General features: G+C 42.2%; 1 protein-coding gene across 3 annotated transcripts; it reads right to left on the reverse strand.

Annotated features, from left to right (window-relative positions):
- Positions 1–248: 248 nt before the first annotated feature.
- Positions 249–18,841, reverse strand: st14 (ST14 transmembrane serine protease matriptase). Of its 3 annotated transcripts, none has more exons than XM_026293446.1 (19): positions 18,582–18,841; positions 12,825–12,975; positions 12,070–12,227; positions 11,243–11,313; positions 10,913–11,088; positions 10,299–10,334; positions 9,693–9,918; positions 8,045–8,184; positions 7,824–7,927; positions 7,388–7,497; positions 6,751–6,881; positions 6,167–6,271; positions 5,574–5,681; positions 5,112–5,225; positions 4,489–4,608; positions 3,826–4,006; positions 2,694–2,962; positions 2,073–2,209; positions 249–1,981 (listed from the first exon to the last, which is right to left on the reverse strand). In XM_026293446.1, exons 1-19 carry the CDS (start codon positions 18,606–18,608, stop codon positions 1,820–1,822), a joined length of 2,526 nt encoding a protein of 841 aa, XP_026149231.1. In that variant the 5' UTR covers positions 18,609–18,841; the 3' UTR covers positions 249–1,819. The 3 variants fall into 3 exon arrangements, with proteins under 3 accessions (XP_026149231.1, XP_026149230.1, XP_026149232.1); XM_026293445.1 differs by having other exon boundaries at positions 5,574–5,696; XM_026293447.1 differs by lacking the exon at positions 18,582–18,841 and adding an exon at positions 17,467–17,772 and having other exon boundaries at positions 5,574–5,696.
- Positions 18,842–19,040: the final 199 nt, after the last annotated feature.

Genomic DNA, 19,040 nt, shown 5'->3' on the forward strand with positions numbered 1-19,040 from the left:
ACTGTATGTGTTTCCACCTCCTGAGGCCGCTGTGCCCATCTCATAGGATAACGGGATAGAGCTGTGACAAAGACAGGTATTATTTGACTGAGCTCATCGTGTCACCTCTGTTCCCCAATGGGGACGAGAGTCACATCTGCATCACAACTGTACTGTGAGATGGGACTTGGTCTCACAAGACATACATTTAACATGCACAACATAACACAAAGCAAGACAAATAATAATAATACAAGCAATGCCATTAGTTAATAAGGAATCAGATAAAAGCTTTTTTATTATCAAGACTCTTTTATATAAAAACATATACAAACATGTCAGAGATATAACATCCATAAACCAAAATCATAGTCACAGTGTATAATGCTGCTGAAAAGATCTTAGAAAAGTTGTGGCCACTCCCGACTTTCTGAAAAATACATATTTACACTTACATAGTTTAAGTTTAAGACTCCCTGGAACTAATCAAAAAGTGTATGTTTTTAAATATATATATATATATATATATATATATATATATATATAAAATACTTTTGTGTTTGGCTTGACTATCCAGAATATAAAATTTCCAGCATAAGTCTGAGATTTAGGCAAATACAATAAACAAAACAATCCAGTCAAATCGTGTTTGTGACCAAAGAGGAAAATCTGACGGGGATAAAAACTAATTGCATTGCTCTGGTAACATGAGGAAACTTCAGTGGTTTCTGATTTCTGTGTGTCTGAAGACCACAATCATCCTGAGCTTGGCTAGAGACCTGCATAGAAACCAACTGGATATAATCAACTCACTCACCCAAACAAGAACAATTTTAAACTTCAGCATTACTTCAGTCTCAGATCAGCATTTTTCCAAGACCACGTTTCACCTGTTTGAGTCCACCGAGTAAAAAATCTGGTGTATTTAAAATTACTGCTGGACATTTTCCAAACCTTCTAAGCTGATCAATGCATTTTCTGCTTCCAGGGCAGCGTCTGTTTTTCATTAATTTTAGTATAATATGAAAATGTAACCACACACATAACAGCACCACCTTGTTTATGTGGGGTTTGTTTTTTTTTTAATGTCAAACTTCAATTATCATCACATAATAATACAAGTTGATACTTGATGTTTTACTGATGAAGACATACTAATGGCTGCCTTGCAGATAAACACATAAACATGCTTTAATCGATTGGAAAACCAACGCCATGTTATGGAAAAGGCTCCGCCGTTACGTATTTTTGTATCAAATAGGCGGAAACGAGCATTATGGTCCTTCAAGATATTGGATAAAAACATATCCCAAAATTTATAGCCATCTACAGCACGAGCCCACTGGCGAGATGCAGAACTCGCTGCAGCCAAAGAGGATGAAGGCATCTCTTCCATTCGTGAATACATACAGTAACAGTAAGAGTTAAAAACATTTTAAAAATGTTCAAAGTCTATCTATCTATCTTCAAATATTACACTTTACAAATACTGGGAAAATGATGCCCAGAATATACGTATTTTGTGATTTGCACAAGTAAAACTTGGATGGATGGAGGTAAAAGACACTATGTTGATTTACACCTTTTAAAAACAATATAGGTCTGAGTCACCTTGGTTTGTGTGTAGGTGAAGTGTGAGAGGGAGGAATGGGGAAAAACAGGGTTGGCTACCAGATAAAGTGCTCTGAAGTATGAGTATCTGAGTCCATGTGAAAGTGTACTCAGTCTGTGGCTAAAAGGAACAACTGTTCTCAATTAGACTAATGTTCCTTCTCCATTATTTTTAGCACTCTGATGTTGTTCCCCACTCTGCATCAGCTCCCTGTTACTTACAACATCATCAAATCCCCGTCTCCTTCTTGATCCAGCCTCTCAGCTTGGTGAGGCGTGTGTAGACGCCGGGCTTGTTGCGACGAGCACAGCCCTCACCCCAGCTCACAATGCCAGACTGGAACCACTTCCCACTCTCCTCGAAACACGCCAAGGGCCCTCCAGAGTCTCCCTGGTGAGTATGGCCAGGGGAGAACAGTTATTACAGTGAGCTTTGATTGTGAAAACCTCTATCAGCGCCTTTTACTCTTTTCTGGTCTCACCTGGCATGCGTCAACTCCTCCAGCCAAGAATCCACTGCAGAGCATCCTGGAGGTGACTTGGCCCTCTGTGACCACGTTACACACCGTGTCATTGATGATTTTCACAGATGCCTTCTGCAGCAGCTGTGTTGCTTGGCCTACAAAAGCAGGGCAAGGGGGGTCAGCACTCTGCCATGTGACCTCTGTGTTTGGTGCTAACATCCAAGGTGTTAATGGGCTGGATCACTGTTAGCAAATGAAGGTTTAAGAGGCTTCCCAGGAGAACTAACGTCTGTCCCGATAGACGGATATGGAAGAAGACTTAATGGAACAGGGAAGATGAGAGAAAAGAGAGAGAGGGTTGAGTGGAAGACAAGCATGACACAAACAAATGGGAGTGAAATTAAAGCAATCGAAGAAGACAATGAAATGAGAAAGAGATAAATAGAGGGAGAAATAAGATGAAGGACAGATGAACAGCTCATTATGAAGAGGAGGGGAGGAGTGGCTGTCTTAATTTTGACACTTAAAGGGAAAACAGAGTTGTAGAGTAGGTCAATCGTAATTGAAGAACAACAGGGAGAAAAGTTTTACAATAAAAAGTTACAGTTCCACCCAGAACCGTAAGTTCATACATAATACCTCCTTCTCGAAGCGCGCCCCAGCCCGTGACCCAGCAGGACATGCCTGAAGGGAAGACGTGGGAGGAAGAGGGTAGGCAGATGGGCTGGATGGTGTTACTGAACTTCAGTGGCTCATTGAGCTCCAGCAGTGCGATGTCATAGTCATAGGTCATCTGGTTGTAATCCGGGTGGGTGATGATCCTTTTCAAAGTGCGCCGCTCTACGCCATCCTGCTTGAACTGAGCTTGCATGCCACTGTAGGTCAGCCAGTTGGCTGCGTCATGGTTCCTGAAGTGGTGTGTACAGCATCATGGGTCAAAGGTTAGATCTCTTTACATGCAGGACACAGTTTGGGTGATTGGAATATAAACACATATGCATCCCAATACAGCAAACAGCACCGCAGTATATGCTTTTTGTTTGTTTTTACAGTGGGTTATAAGGTTCACTGAGACTGTATCAGAAGGATGATGATGATGATTTACTTAACAGCTATAATGCAATCTGAAATAACACCCTATAAACTACAGCCTGAAAGATGACTGCTCTAACAGTCTCAATAAAAACTGAACATAAGAAACACAAAGATGTTATTTGGAGCGCGACACTCAATCTTCATAGTTTTGCTACCCGTAACGGCATATAGTACTTAACAGTAAAGAAAATCTATGCAGTGACTTCCACAAGTAATCTAGAAAATGTTTACAAGTTAAATAATGACATTCTGTACACACAGTACCAACACTAGCAGTGAATACATGGGAAAAATAAAACCATATTCCCTGCCTGAGGTAGAACAGCATGGTTTGTGCTCCACCTACAGGACACAATGATGACTACAGCTGCATGTTTTCATGGATGAGATGTAAATTTAGGCCCCGGGCCCCACTCATCAGGGGCCAATTTTCAGATTGGACAATCTTTATATGAAAAGGTCCTGAATTTGGCACAGTTCAGTTTCTTTTGCAGCAAAATGTATATGAGAATATTGAAAATGAGACCTGACAAGATGTTTTTAGATAATACAACATAATGAAAACAAGAGTTTAGAGACTAAACTATATGGGAGTGAACTGGTCTCACATTTTATACAGTACAGTCCTGAGCTCCACATGTGTACGACCGTTACAGATGTTCAGGCTGGGACTCACTTTGGGTTGTTGGTGACAAAGCAATGGGAAGCTGAAAGGAGCCACTTTTCAGAGATGATGGAGGCACCACAAACATGCCCCTGGGTGAGGAAGTGAAGGCTGACCTGCCAGGGCCACTCTCCCAGCTCAGCATTCTGCCCTCCTACGATACGGTTCAGCTTATAGGGCCTGGTGCCACAATCTGTTATTGAAAGAGATGGTAACGACAGAGGAGGGGTCTCAGGTGGGCTCGCTAGGTGACACGGCAAGAACGAGCTAAAATTTTTTTTTAAAAATGAAAATGAGATTAAGTTGACTTGAAATCATCATGACAATGGCCTGTGAGCTACTATGCATCTTTAGAAAGCCAATACACACTGGCATATTAGCAGATCAAAAAACAGAGTTAAAAAAAAAAAAATACAGACAGACCCTGAGGCTTAAATGGAGAGGAAAAAACAAAAACCTCAGAGATGACAAGAGCTGCTTTCAAAGAAGAATGAAATAAATATTGCAGTCAAGGCTCGGGGCTCTTTTTATCAGACAAACTAATGTGGAGTTGAACCCAACTCTTCTGTAATCTAGTTTGAATGACACGGAAGAGATTAGATCCATTTTACATGTTAGAAAGAGAAAAAAAAAGCAGAATAACGTAAAGGTAAAAGAGATCAAATCATTTCTTACTACAATAGGCCTCATCCGAGTTGTCGGCGCAGTCGCTGACACGGTCACATTCGGCATTCACCTTGTTGACACATTCGCCGTTCTCACACTTGAAGCTGAACTCAGAGCAGGTGCTTTTAGCTGCAGTGAGGTGGAGACAGATCCCAAGATCAAAACATATAGCACATTTCAAACAAAGTGTTAGAGCACTGCTAAGCTTAAGCAGTAAAATACTATGCAATCAGCGAGGCTTCAAAGTGAGGCTTGAATGAACAATGCATAGTGATTGAGGAGCAGACTGCATTGATTGGGCGTATTGATTGGGGCTGAGGTCTAATATCCCTCTTTATTCACAGAAGTGAAAATCAAAAAGAAAATGCAAGAGTGCCCTCTGTGTGTGACACAGTCAGTGAGTGAAAAAGAAATGGGTAAAGACTGAAGTGGAGAGCAGGAGGAAATTAAAAAGTGAAAAAGACAGTACATCAAAAAATACTCCTAAAGTCTCCTTTTTTAACTCTCCAGTGCTGCAGAAACTCTGCTGAGCTGTGGCTGAAGGTTAATTGCTTAATGGTTTGTGTAACATGCTTATAAATCCTGACTGGCTAGGAAGACAAATAAAAAGAAAAAGAAATGCTGCCACTTACAGCCTTCGCAAGAAGCCTCGTCGCTTCCGTCTATACAGTCCTGCTTATCGTCACAGACGACGTCCTGGGGCAGACAAACTCCATTTCCACAGCGCCATTCGTTCCCCTCACAACCTGCAGGCAAAGAAACAGAGGCAGTGATAACATTATAACAAAATAATAATTATAATAAAATAAAGATGAGGGCTGAATAAAGAAATAAGCCAATAAGCTTCAGAAGGACATTAGCTGTACAGGACATGGTGGACATTAACACCTGTCTCTGTTCTTCTGCTCGTGTGCTGCACATGATTAAGTGCCTGGAGGCTGCTGAGAAAATTGGGCAAGGCTTCAAACAAACTCCATTAGTGATAGAATAATGACTGTTCACAGCCCAGGAGTCAGTGACCAGAGCATTAGCAGTGATGTTCCTTTAATGTTAGCGCAATTAGCATAGCATTAGATAGGAATAGGAATACGTACTGCATCGTTTCTCATCGCTCCCATCGCCGCAGTCATTGGAGCGGTCGCACACCCACATTTTCGGTTTGCACAGGCCATTGTCGCAGGCAAACTGGTCGACCCCGCACTCTGTGAAGTGCATTTCTATTACCAACATGTCAATATCAGTTTTTTGGAAAAGGGATGTTCAGCAAAAAAAAGACAACTACACAGAAAGATAATGTTTGTAGTTTAAGTTAGATCAGATTAGGATCAGATTAGTGTGAGACCGTTCTCAGGAACTTCATAAAGTCTGGTAACTTCACATCGCAGATAAGAATCGACATTAAGAAACAGTCAAATGTACTGTAACACCTATAAAGCTGCAGCTGGTCTTTTTCCACTTTAGATTTTGTCATTTGGACAAGGCCAGTAGCCATTAACACATTTTCCACTTTCAAAGCTGGATGCTTGCCTTCTATTTATAAGACAAATACAGGAGTGGTATCAATTTGCTCATCTTATACAAGAAAGTAGCATTTCACACTACTATTACAAAACTACTGAGCTGAGAAGAGGATTAAACATAAGGTGAAGACATAGAAAAGGTGTGGATGGGTCAAGGGAGGACTTACGGCACATCTTCTCATCGCTCATATCACCACAGTCGTTCCAGCCATCACACCTCAGCTCTTTGTTGATGCAGATGCCAGAGGCACAGGCGAACTGATTAGGGCAAGCTGCTCACCAAAACAGGAAAAAGACAAGGGAAACAAAAGGAAACAGGAGAGAAAGACTGAGCAAGTGGGAGTGACAGTGTATGTTCACAACATCCATCATGTTTGCAAAGCTTGTCCCTGTTGATCAGAGCAATTATAAATCCATTTGGAGCAAACTGGGAGACAACATAAAGAGTGCAGGGAATTGAAAGCAGAGTGCTCATGACTGACAGTGGCAAATAAAACGGACCCTATAAACAAGCTCTCCGATGATTAGTCCAGCTCTTGACTTTCACTGCTGCCTTTTCTAAGCCTCCATCGCTAAACAGCTCTATTTGACTGTCAGTCAGCTGCCGTCTCGCAGACTCTCTCAAACTACACAGTTTCTTCCCAGCCCGCTGGTTAATAGCAGGCTATGAGTGTCACTGTCACATCCCAATACTCCCCCCCGTCTCACTAAGTGTTACGTAAACATGGACGGGGGATAAGATTTTACTCACGGTCTTGGGGGTCGTAGGCGCTGTACTCAGCACTGAAGCCTTTGTCGGTATAGGATTTATCAGAGTGGAAGTTCACTTCTAGGACGTTGCTGTCACTGGTCAGAGCCAAAGAGGACATTTCTCCGCAGTACCTACAGTAAATGTCCGATTTTCAAAGAAAAAGTGAGGTTTATTTTTGCTCTTTTAGTGATGACAATGTTGAAGCAATTGCTGGGATTAGAGAAAAGGAAAACGATGATAAAACAATGTCAGACAACATGATTAGATCATGTCCGATTTTATTTGGAAGTAAAACCTTAAAAGCCAGTTATTACATGGGAAATACAACAGCTCAGAGCTGAACCAGGATGTCTGGCTGTTAACTGATGGATGGATTGTTGAGGTTTCATTTTGCCCATTTAGTTTTCTCTCCCACATAGGTCAGCCTGAAAGGGGCATTTTTAAAGAGTATTTCCATAACGGTTAAAATCTGCATGACTGCTCATCTTTCAGTTTGGCCACTTTAGAGAACAATGCTTTTATTTAGTGATGATAGGTACACGCCAAAATGCTGGAAAGACGACCAAGGTTGTGTAAGACTGGAATTTTCCTTCACTGCACACACACACAGATTACATTACACTGAGCTAGGTCTTACTTGGTGCCCATAATCTCCACATAGTCCTTGTGACACAAACGAACGTCCACCCCAGGCTCTTTTACCCGGAACATGGTGAACTTCACCCGCACCTTCTTCCCATCAGGGACCTACAGCATAGAGGATGAGATGGTCACTTCATAACAAGCCTATTTTATCATGCATGTCACTCTTCCACCTGTGCACAAAGACATGCATGTGCATCCCACGCAAATGCATGCATACAAAATGCAACACACCCAAACAGGCACTGGACAGACACACAAAACACTGTGGTTCAGCCAGAGCTGCAGCAGCAAGAGCCGTCTGTGAAATGAAGATAGAAGAGGTACTGAACAGCTTGGCTTCTACAGTGCTGCCTCAGCAATCCTCTCATGGCAGGCTACGGATAGTGGCAGAGGAGGGGGTGGCCAGGGAGAGGAGCAGCATTACAAACCTGAATGGTCCATTTGCAATCTACAGAAGGAGGGTAGAAGCTGGGGTGAAGTGGGGACGTAAAGACTCCTTCGTTTTGAGACAGGACCCCACCACAGGTGTTCACTGAAAAAGAACATGTCATATATTCACACTCCTGCAAACATTATCCATTATCATTTGTGATGACAAAGAATGCAGCTGGCAAATGAATAACGTTAAGTGCTGTGAATATTTAATTACCACTAGACAGGGGGACGACTTTGTACTCTGCTTCAAATCCAGACTTCTGGACATCAGCGTCAGTGACAAAGGTAATCAGCATAATGTTGCTGGATGACACCACCTCTAGAGGATTGGAGGGGGGTCTCTGACCACACTTCCTGTGAAAGAAAAGTGAGCAGTCAATCAAAACAGAACAGGTACGACAACAGATCCAGAGAAAATAAAGAAATAAATAAAAAAAAAGAAAGAAATCCTAGCAAATACAACCATGAGGCATAAGATGAATGTCTTATTCATTTAGTGAAGGAGCTGTACTGTTCCTTCGGATGTGCAACACTTAAGGAAATCAATTACAGCTGGAATGCCTTTTAGTCAGAAGCACTAAAACATCAATTCAGCAAACAAGTTTAAAATGCTTTAAGAAAAAAATAATTTGAAACAAAATCAATATATAAGGGAGAGGTAGAGAAAATGATAAATAAGGAGAGGTGTGCCAGCACTGAACTGATATTGCTTATGCAGAGATTCAACGTCAGACATTAGGAACATTAGCAAAAAAGTTTCGGCAGTGCTGGTGGCAGAGCCGTGGAGGTGTGAACGATGCGGCAAGAGCAGCAATACATCCACCTCCAGTAGAATAATGTCATTATAGAGTATTATATTATGGCTCTCATAAACCTTATGTCACCTTGGATAAAGCTGATCGCTCAACCATTACAATCATTTTATGCATCACTTGGTAATGCATATTTGTTTGGCAATGGTTTCTGCGTCTAAAACTGCCTGCAGCTACAAGTGATGTTGCATTTAAGAGCCTGTAGTTTCAGAATCACCCCCCTCCATCATAGACACAGTGGAATTAAACATAGCTGTATAGCAGGACTCAGGTTGGCACCTTTCACAGATGTGAAAGCAAAAGGTCTTTTTAAGTCAACTCAATCTCACTGAGGTCTGAAAAGTTAACAATAAAATGGGACATGTGGAGCTAGAGGCTTCAGGGCCAAAAAAAAGTTGAAAGCCAGTGAAAGGAATGAAGTGGAGCATGTTTTCTACCCACATCAAAACAGATTTTACTCTTAAATGCTGCAACGTTTCAGTCAGTCATTCGTGTCGGCTGCCCTCTGGGAATCATGCAGAACCACAACAGCCCTCTCTCTGATCTTCAAGGCTCCATGAACGAGACAAACATTGGTTGAGCCCTATCAGATAAAACCTGCTGCCAAGGTTTAAGGCAAAATATGAATGTGATTCGACTCGCAATTAGACGTAGGCCTACTGTAAGGAAACACAGCCAATCAATGGGTTTTGTTTTAAATTTAAAAAAATAAATAAAAAGACGGAGGCAGCTATGCCAAAACCATTTCACTGCCTACTGCTAATAAAAACCACAGCAGTGATTCCCAAAGGAACCTTGTTTTTGCTTTGGAAGATGTGGTTTGAGTTGGTGAAGACTCATTTTGTAGCATTTTGTTATGCTATCACCCCCAATAGCTCTGTGCCCCACCTAGGGGTCCTGCCCTCCACTTTGGGAACCCCAGAACTATAGTGTGGTGGAAGGATCTGGTCCATCCAGACAGATTTAATATTTAAAGGACATCAGTGTGACTTCATAACATGACCAACATCTTTTCTGAACCATGGGGACATTCACATCCTCATGACTTACTCTGTGATGGCCTGAGAATAGTCCGGGCTCAAAGAGTCATAGATGGAGACGAAGTCATCTGAGCAGTCGTCCTCAATGTTGAAAAAAGGGAAACTGACAGATATGGCAAAGTCTGCCGGAGCTCGGATTTGCCACTGACACCGTGATTTGGTGGGGTAGGCTCTGGGGTAGCCTGGAGACGTGAACTTCTTCACCTTCTCTTCAGCTTGCAGAAAATCAAAACACCCTGTTGGAAATAACATCGGTTATATCACACCACGAGCACAGACTGGAAACTTGGTGAAAGTATTTTAAAGTCAATTAAATTAAATAAAACCTGATAAATCAATAACAAACAGCAGCTTATGTTTGGTGGGATGCTGAATGTACGAAATGGCAGCTCAGGTTAGATTACAACAAAGGCAGGTGTCAATTTCTAAGTTTTACTTGTCTCTTAACTTTATTAATTAAATATATCCATCTTTATATGGATCCAGAGAGACTAGCACAACAGATGCACAGTAAAGGCCAGGTCAGCCATTCGTTACAGACTGGCAGGAGGGTGAACATCTAGCCAGCTGGAAAATCACAGCTGGGAGTGATTGAACTGGGACATGCTACACTCACCAGCTTTGGGGTCCTTGGCCATGCGTGAATCTATGTCTGGAGACAGAACGGCAGAGAAACAGGAGAAAAGTTAGGAGGCTGATAGAATTTGATGCATGAGCCTAAAATATTTGGGTTGTGCATTTTCTGTTCCATTTCCCTGCGGTTAAGGGAATTGGTGATGGTGTGTAGCACTTTGTGCTCCATCTCACCCTGTCCTACAGCAGCAACCTATGCATCTCTGTCTAACTATATAGGACAGCAACATCAAATCATACCCACAGAAATCATTTTAAAGAGGACCAAAACCACTGAGTCACAGGCCCAGTGCTTGGCTGGTGGCCAGTGTGTGGACAAATTCAATGTGAATGCTGAGAAGACAGAAAATAGAAAAATGGCTGTCTGAAGCCAGGCTGTGGCCCAGCTAATATCATTAGAGGATCCAAAGAGCATAAAAAGTGCAATCTCAGATGCAATACAAGCAGAGAGGACTGACTTAACTGTTATCATCTATCATCACAAGTTAGTTCATATAAAACAAATACAAAGCACAGGAACCCAAATCCAGATTCACAGTGTTTTGTCCTCGCTGGGTGTCAAATGTCATAATCCGCAGTCAGTCTGGTGGCACCTACGTGCAACAGTGATTTTACTGATCTTGATATTCCCACTGATATTCGTGACGGTGCGCTGACGAATAAAGCCATTCAGTGCCTGCGACACCCGCTCCTCCGAGAACTCCGGCACCATCTCCAGGTCACTCACTGGAATGTCAAACTGGGACCAGTAGTAGGCTTTCACGCCCGGATTGCTGCAAGGAGAGACGTAAGAGAAACGGACAGAGGTGGGAATGAAGAACATACAGAGTTCAGTCAGAAGCAGCAACAACATATGTGATTTGGATTAAGCTCTGTGTGGTGCAGCTCTGATACACAACATGTCACTCCTCCAGAACTCGACAGTACCTGAACGCAGTGACCACGGAGGTAGTGTAGTATTTTGAGAGAAATGGATCTTTCTTGAATGCCTCCTCCAGCTGTGAAGAGAAAACGGATTTGATGTTTTGTTTTTTTTACTGAACAGAGCAAGTACATGATTTCTGCTTGTCTGCCTAAAGACAAAGTACAAATTAGCATGTCAACATTAAAAAAAAACAGCCTTACATGCAAATAGCACATAACTATAGGGCTCTCAATTAACTGTCTTGCCTTCAGCGGCACAGAGCTGTGAACTGTTTCAAACACGGTGGCAATGAAATTATACATTTCTATAACAGAGTTTGTTTGAATGGTCAGTGGTAAAAGCAGACATTGATATGATGGGAGAGGAAGAGGATTGTTCAAAGCACAAAGTGGTCAATTCGCACAAAATAAGCATCTCCAGGTTTTAAATGACCAGTTAAGTCGTCCAGTTATTTTACATTTCTGTCCTCACACACTTTCTGCTGAGGAAGTGTGTGGCTGATGGGTTTTTAAGGGAGGACTTTTTGTTTTCAAAACACACCTAAGCGGTGCTAGTAACATCTCAGCGGCTTCCAATGTGAGGAGATGCTGTTGAGGGTATTACCAAGGGAACGTACAATGTTTTATTCCACCCACACAGATGTGCCTTCAGCAGTTTCTGTGCACTGGGAGGGGCACATTTAAAAAGCATTTCCATAACGTCAAACAAGGTCCACGGCTAATTCTTAGTGAGAGAACAGAACTGATGCTGTGCTAAAAACACTTCAACACTGCAGGTCAGGGAACAGCAACAAAAACAGGAACGCCATCTTCTTTGGAATCAAACTCACAATTGCCTGCAGGTTACGTGCCGAATCCTCAAATTCTTTAGTACTGGGATCCTCCAGCTTCTGGTCATATGGTATATCAGCCTGCATGTACCCACTGAAGACCTCTTGTGATGGGATGAGATGTTTACTGATGGTGCCTTCTGAATCAGTACCTTTAACTTGGAGGAGAGATGCAGATGAGAGTTAGGTGTTTGATCAACAAAACGCTGTAAGATAGCCGCCGCTGATGAAAGAGGAGTCTTGAGGTTGAAAAAAGGCCTTGAAGCACTATTTTAAAGTGCACGGCGTGAGCCCACAGTGAGAACACTACTCGGCTCTCAGAGCAATTAAAAACAGCCAGTGGAATCGAGAGGCTGTTTATCAAGACTTCAGAGGCTTTTTTTTGTTTTTTTTTTTGCCGCATGTGTAAATGAGTCATTTAAATGGCAGGGAAGCTGTGCCACAGACTCGTTGACATTTTTCTGCTCTGCATTATTAAAGGAGATAGTCAGAGCTGTCACATAGACTAACACCAATGGGACATTACAGAGTCCAAACAAGCAGCTCTTACACCCCCTATATCAAAGAGCTGAGCTCTCACAGCAACTCACAATGATCCACCTGTCTGATGTTTAGTCCGTCTTGGCACGAGCTTTTGTTAGTGATGTGAAAATGCAGAATTTCTCATTCAACTCTACCAAGATTAGCCTGGATAGATACACTGCACTTCAAGTCTTTATTGTGGGTGATGGAGGGAAATTTGTTATTATACTCACAGACAAACAGCCAAATTAGAAAGGCTGCAACAGCTGCAAGAATAAGAAGAGCCACAAGGACCCCGATTATGACTCCGGTGTTCCGCTTTTGAGGCTTCTTCTCTTTGCTGGATAAGAAGTCGATCCGCTCCTGAGGGCCGCTGTGGCCCCGCTGCAAATTAAAAAGGACAAAAGTCAACAAACATACAGGAAGTATGAAGAGGGTTTCAAAATAATGTCAAAAAGTTAAGATATTTATTATGTAACAGCCAAACTGTGTATAAATGACAATGCAGAACACTCAGATGTGTTTTATTAACTAACTGTATGTTATAATATACATTTGGAGACAGTGTGCAACTGTCAACTGCATCACTAGACTATGAAACAATAAGACACAAAGCAAAATGCAAATGATTTGAAATGTCTTACAACATTTTCCCTAAAGTGACAAGTTCAAACAGGCAGTTTGTGATTTCAAAACTGGCCCAACCAGACTGGTGAATATGACACAGCTCCCACACTCAAACCTTCAGAAAATATTGAGACACCTGCGCTTTGTGTTGTAGGTTTGACATAGTGCTCAGTAACCCATAATGAATGACAAACTGAAAACATCTAACCATCTAAGTGACATCTCTTATTTACAGAAGTGTGTAATTACAGCAGGGGGTCTTCGCAGGTACGTCTCTACAACCAACACACACCTGGACTTATTATATTCTTCCTGACAGAACCTCTCAGACTATGACAGAGTGGATGTGAAGCCAGCAGCGTCTTGGCCGTGCGCTTCAGGTTATTGTTGTGTTGAAATGTGAACTGTTGCTCCAGCCTCAGGTCACGTGCACTCTGGAGCAGGTCTTCTCCAATCCCCCTGTCACTGCAGCTCAGAGGACAGAGTCTGACAAACTGCAAGCAGCTACTCTACCATGAAGACCAGAGTGATGGAGTGCTACCGAGACAGTTGCCCTTAAAGGAGTTTTTTCCATCTCAGCAGAGGAACAAACCTGCTAAGAAAGATTGTGCTCACCTCACTGACCAGGGCTTTCTTCCCTGACTTCTCAATTTGGGGTCCAAGTCTAGAAAGAGTCCTGCTGGTTCCAAAACTCTTCCATTTAACAATTATTGAGAGGACCGTGCTTGTGGAAACACACTGTTTTAGAAATTGTTTTTAACTTAATTTACATTTAAACAAAATTTAAATCACACGAACACAAGAGTTCCTTGGATTTCACGACTTGGTGTTTGTGGGAATTCTGGGACTTGGTACGTGTCACAAGTGGATTACACTTCAGCAAAAACATGGGCCACCCGGCTGTGCCTGACCATAATTTAGTGTATCAATAGCAACAAACTCACATACTTTCACTTTGCCATAGTGTGTGAATGAGTATGAGGGAAAATGATTTAGTTTACAACACACTGTGCAGAAAGTGGAGGGGTCTGGATACACTCTGAACATGCCACTGTGTGTGTGTGTGTGTGTGTGTGCGAGTCAGTGGTGTAGTGTAACTGTGGTTCAGCCCCCTCAAGTGGGCGGACTGAGAAAAGGATTTCCAGGCCAGTTAGTAATGAACACACAATGAACTGAGTGATGCCGGCCCATGACTGAAGAAGCCCCACTGGCATTAGGGATGGAGAATCACTTTGGTATTAAATCAATTTGTCAGATGTGCTGCCTCTTAAGATGTGGGCTCAATTACATGAGTCTAGATGATAACTCATGGCAATTAAGGCCCATTCTTACCCGACTCTGGCTTCCACACATGCTTTCTAATTGGAATCTCGAACAGCAATCATGGGTGAGAATGAGGGGAATCATTAGAGAAGGGGTCAGCAAGTGCTCCAGGGTCTATCTGTCTCTCAGTCAGCCAGATGACACCCTAATAAAACTATTACATGCTCTTCATCATATCTCAGCCTTCATTCCTAACACAAAATATCTCTGTGTCATTATGAAACAGGAAGTAGTGTCTGTCTCAGTGCTGTTACTAGGAGGAGGAGCCACAACACGCTGGTGCGGACAAACAAAAACACCGTCTGACAAGAGAACAACCTGTAAAACGGTGCTCGACTCAAAGTCGCTGGTGAACATACAAACTGAGGTCAGTTACTACAGAGTATTTCAAAGTAACCCGACCTGTCAGACAAGTAAGGAGGAAGACAACACTGCGGTGAGGTGTGGTTTTAAAACCAAAAACAAAAAGCAGCTCATCCTCAGGCAGAGTTGCAACAACAATTTGTCATTTCAACACTGGTCTTTATGAAATGATTCCTCATACTAATCTTCACCCCTGCCTTTGTAGTAGAGACGTAACGTATTCTAATTCACAGTACTTCAGGATACCTTGGAGGCACAGGCAAACAATGTATTCCCGTGTACTGGACTGTACACACAATTACAGTACAGTCATGTGACGACTGCATTAACTACTACAGGAGTAAAAACTAAAAGACAGTATAGAAGCAGCTCATGGCACCAGAACCACTTAGAGCATTTAAGTGCTTCTGGTTTAAAATGCCGATTAAAGAACTATTACTATTATTACTGATTTGGTTTGACATTAACTCAGCTGATACAGTATTTTCTCTGTCTATGCAGTCAAATCTGTTATGCTGACCTTAAATTTCAATGCCCAGTAACATAAAACATCCTTATATACCACTACAGAGGACAGGGCTACTAAACGTAAAGCATTAGCTCTGTGAGCGGCTTTGTTTCAGCTCCCAGGTGAGCCACGTGATTACGGACAGGGAAATGAAACGAGATAAGGAAAGGGAAATGACAGCAGACCGAAGAGATATTTCAAACTGATTTGGGCCGAGATATAAACAGCTGCTTTATATTTACCATACTTCTGTTGTGCAGTATTTGACATATTTAACAGCTGTCTGACTACACATATGTAGTCACCATAGACTGCCAACTAGTCTCATCTTAGTAGGTAACTACCTGAACCAGCTCAGCAGAGGAAACGGTGTGGAACTGATTCATGACTCGTAATTTTACCTGTATGAGCTGTGTTTGTAACTAAAGCCTTTTTTTATTTTTATTATCTTTGCCCTTTAACTTCCCAAACTGTGTTGATGTGACACACATTTTCTGCAGCCTCAACGCTTCCTACTTGTTCCAAAGGTTATAAATCATGTTTTATTTCTTTGTGTCACGCGTTTACTCCAACACGACTGATGTTTAGAGCCCACCCAGAGTAAACGGGAGCCGGACACATGGTTAGTGTAGTTACAGGCACAGCCCTGTAACAGGCCTACATCCCAGAATACATTTTTGGGTGTAAGTGATGAAATGAATAAAGGATGGATGATTCCTTTTAGCTGATTTAGTCTGAGGGTGCTGGTACTGTGCATGCCAGCTCAGTGTCACACTGTCATGCCATAACAAATCAAAATGAATAAAGGCCCTTCAGTCACTTATTTCCACGTATTAGCCAATAAGTCAAGTCTCAGTCTGTCAGCTCCTGCCTCAGTGTCTCTACTTGTAACAGAAGCAGCATCGCCATGTTGAGCAAGACACTGATTCCATTTTTTATTTTTTACTTATATGTATATACTGTTGGCTACAAAGCACATTGAGAATCACCGTACTAGACTAGATATTTCTTGTGTGCCCAACATACTTGGCCAATAACGCTGATTCTAATTCTAATATAATTATATTGACAATACTGTCATCCTGTCAGTTCACACAGCTGCAGCCTAATAATCTCATTATGCATTGGTCTTAAAAAAAATGTGTCAAAGAAACGACAAAATAATTCAACCAGCATACAGAAACAAGTGGACGACTGTGGCACAACTAACATTTCAATAGGACTGTCTTCATTAGAGTCAACAGGGTAGATGAACATACAAAACATTAGTCCGAGGCAGCTAATTTATCGCTGTGCTGCAGTTTGTTCCAGTGAGTCCTGATAATGACTTAACCTGTGTTAAAGTGAACACGACTGAGCATTCGTCCACATTTCACCAGTATTTCTGACCGTGTCATTCACTGGAGTCAAAAACAAAACCAAAAAAAACAGACGTGACATTCACTCCACCTTGAAACGTGGGATGAAAAATAAGGAAGAGAGAAACAATAAGGCCTTGACTAACGAATCACTCCCCAGTTTCTCTGCTGAGTCACTACATGAGCAGAGAACAGACCGACATTAATCAGTGTTCCCATTTGATTCACCGACTGTGGGAAACAAAATGTTAATGCTTAACCTTCCCTCCTCCCACTTACGCAATTTAAACAAGTGTCCTGTATTAAAGACCCAAGAAAGAGCAGAAACGCAGCACGGCAGCTGATCATCGATCGTTTTCTGAGCACACACCCCTCTGCTGTGGAACTACGTCACAAAATAAGCATGGGACAGTTCTCAAAATCCTATTTTCACTCAACATTTAAGCATGTTTTAAGGATTGAACACAAAAGCAAGGATTTATTGTTAAGTGTCATAGTATCGTTAATCAATAATCAATTAATCAATAGGACAACCTGTTTATTGGCTTCATCAACTGGAATAATGTAGATGTTCACACTAAAGAAAAGTCTTTCCCAAGCAGGAATTACAATGGCAGCTGTTGTCTTCACTACAAACCTACAAACAGGTGTTAAAGGTTAAAGGTCAGAGTAATACCTCACTACCTACCACCTCACCACATTTCCATGAGACGCTGCTGTAGGTCCAGCTCTGTTCTGCTCTCTAGACTCAGTGAAGGAGGTTGGAGATAAGAGAGTGAGGCTCAAACTGTTAGCCAGCCTTCAACACCCCGACAGCTCGAGCAGGACCTTCAGAGACCACCTGCTACTGTGTGACGGTCCTGCAGCCATCGGACTCATTGGTCACCTCTGTGTTCATGTTTATGCAGAATGCCACCATTGTATTCTCACATACTTCAACATGTTTTTCATTCTTCTTCTCGTCTCGTCTCTTACGATGATGATTAAAGTGTTTAAAGCAGCTACACGACTCACATCGACTGAGGCTACGCAGTTATACTGTTCCGCTTCAAATATCCCAAAGTAATATTTGACCAACATCCTGTCACACATTCACAGGAAAAATAAGAGCTATGTCAATACTACCACAACATGTCTGACTCTTTCTGTCTGGAGCAGCAGAGACCGACTCTTGACCATCAGACCCAGAGTATAAAACGTTTCATATGCTTTTAAGAAACGTCGACCTAAACCAGGAGATACAGGTTAGGTATAAAGCCAACAGACTTCAGTATGTGCTCTAATGATGTGGCAGAGCTTTGGTAACTTAAAGAAACATGTTTGTGTGTGAATGTCTTACAGGAAGTATAACCTGACGTGATGTATCCCCAACAATGACGTAATCATTTATCACATCGCTTGGCATCTTTAATAATAATCTCCATTTCTCTGTACAAACTGGCCACACTAGGAACAGCTCACTGTTCAGGTTTGATCCTCTCAGATTAGTCAGTCATCGAAACACAAGCGCTCCGTGCTGTCAGTGCGGAGTTTATCATCAGACTGTTTCAAAAACAGAGAACATGAAGTCAAACCTGTCGAGGACCGAGTCAGTGTGTCTGGACCGGGAGTGATATGTGAACCAGGCGGCGCATGGAGGCCTAACCTGAGTACACACAGGTATCAACAGCAAATCTAGGCCCAGCAAACTTTGGGCACATGCTACAGCTCCTGCGTCTCATTATGGATAAACTCAACCTGCAGTGATTGTCTCGAAGTCGGCACCAAATATCCCACATGAAAGCCACAGTGTCAAATTTGACTAAACTTACTCCGTATTCATATCTGGCCGAATGCATCTTCCAAACCCGTTCCAGCTGGGGCGCAACAGGTTCCCAAACTTCCGGCTTGTTGGTATTTGGTTAAGTAGCTCCCTTTCCCAAAGTCGGACTTCAGCCTACAGTGTCTGGAGAGGTAAAAACTCTGTTTGCTGCCCGTTTAAATCCGGTGTTTTTTCCTCAGAGGTCGCAGGCTGGAAACGCTGAAACACCTGAAAGAGGTCTCTTCCTCACTCACCTATTATAACCACACCCAGAACACCTTCTGCAGCTGCGTCGTAGCGCGCTGGGATCGTATACGGGCAGCTGTTAGTTAAATCCAATTACTGTCTATGTGGCTCCAAAGGCATGTGAAGAGGGTTTAGGGCATGAAAGAGAACGTTTTATTATTATTATTATTATTATTATTATTATTATTATTATTATTATTATTATTCTTATTATTATTTCCTT

This window comes from Mastacembelus armatus, chromosome 16, assembly GCF_900324485.2.
Source record: "Mastacembelus armatus chromosome 16, fMasArm1.2, whole genome shotgun sequence".
Taxonomy (NCBI): Eukaryota; Metazoa; Chordata; class Actinopteri; order Synbranchiformes; family Mastacembelidae; genus Mastacembelus; species Mastacembelus armatus.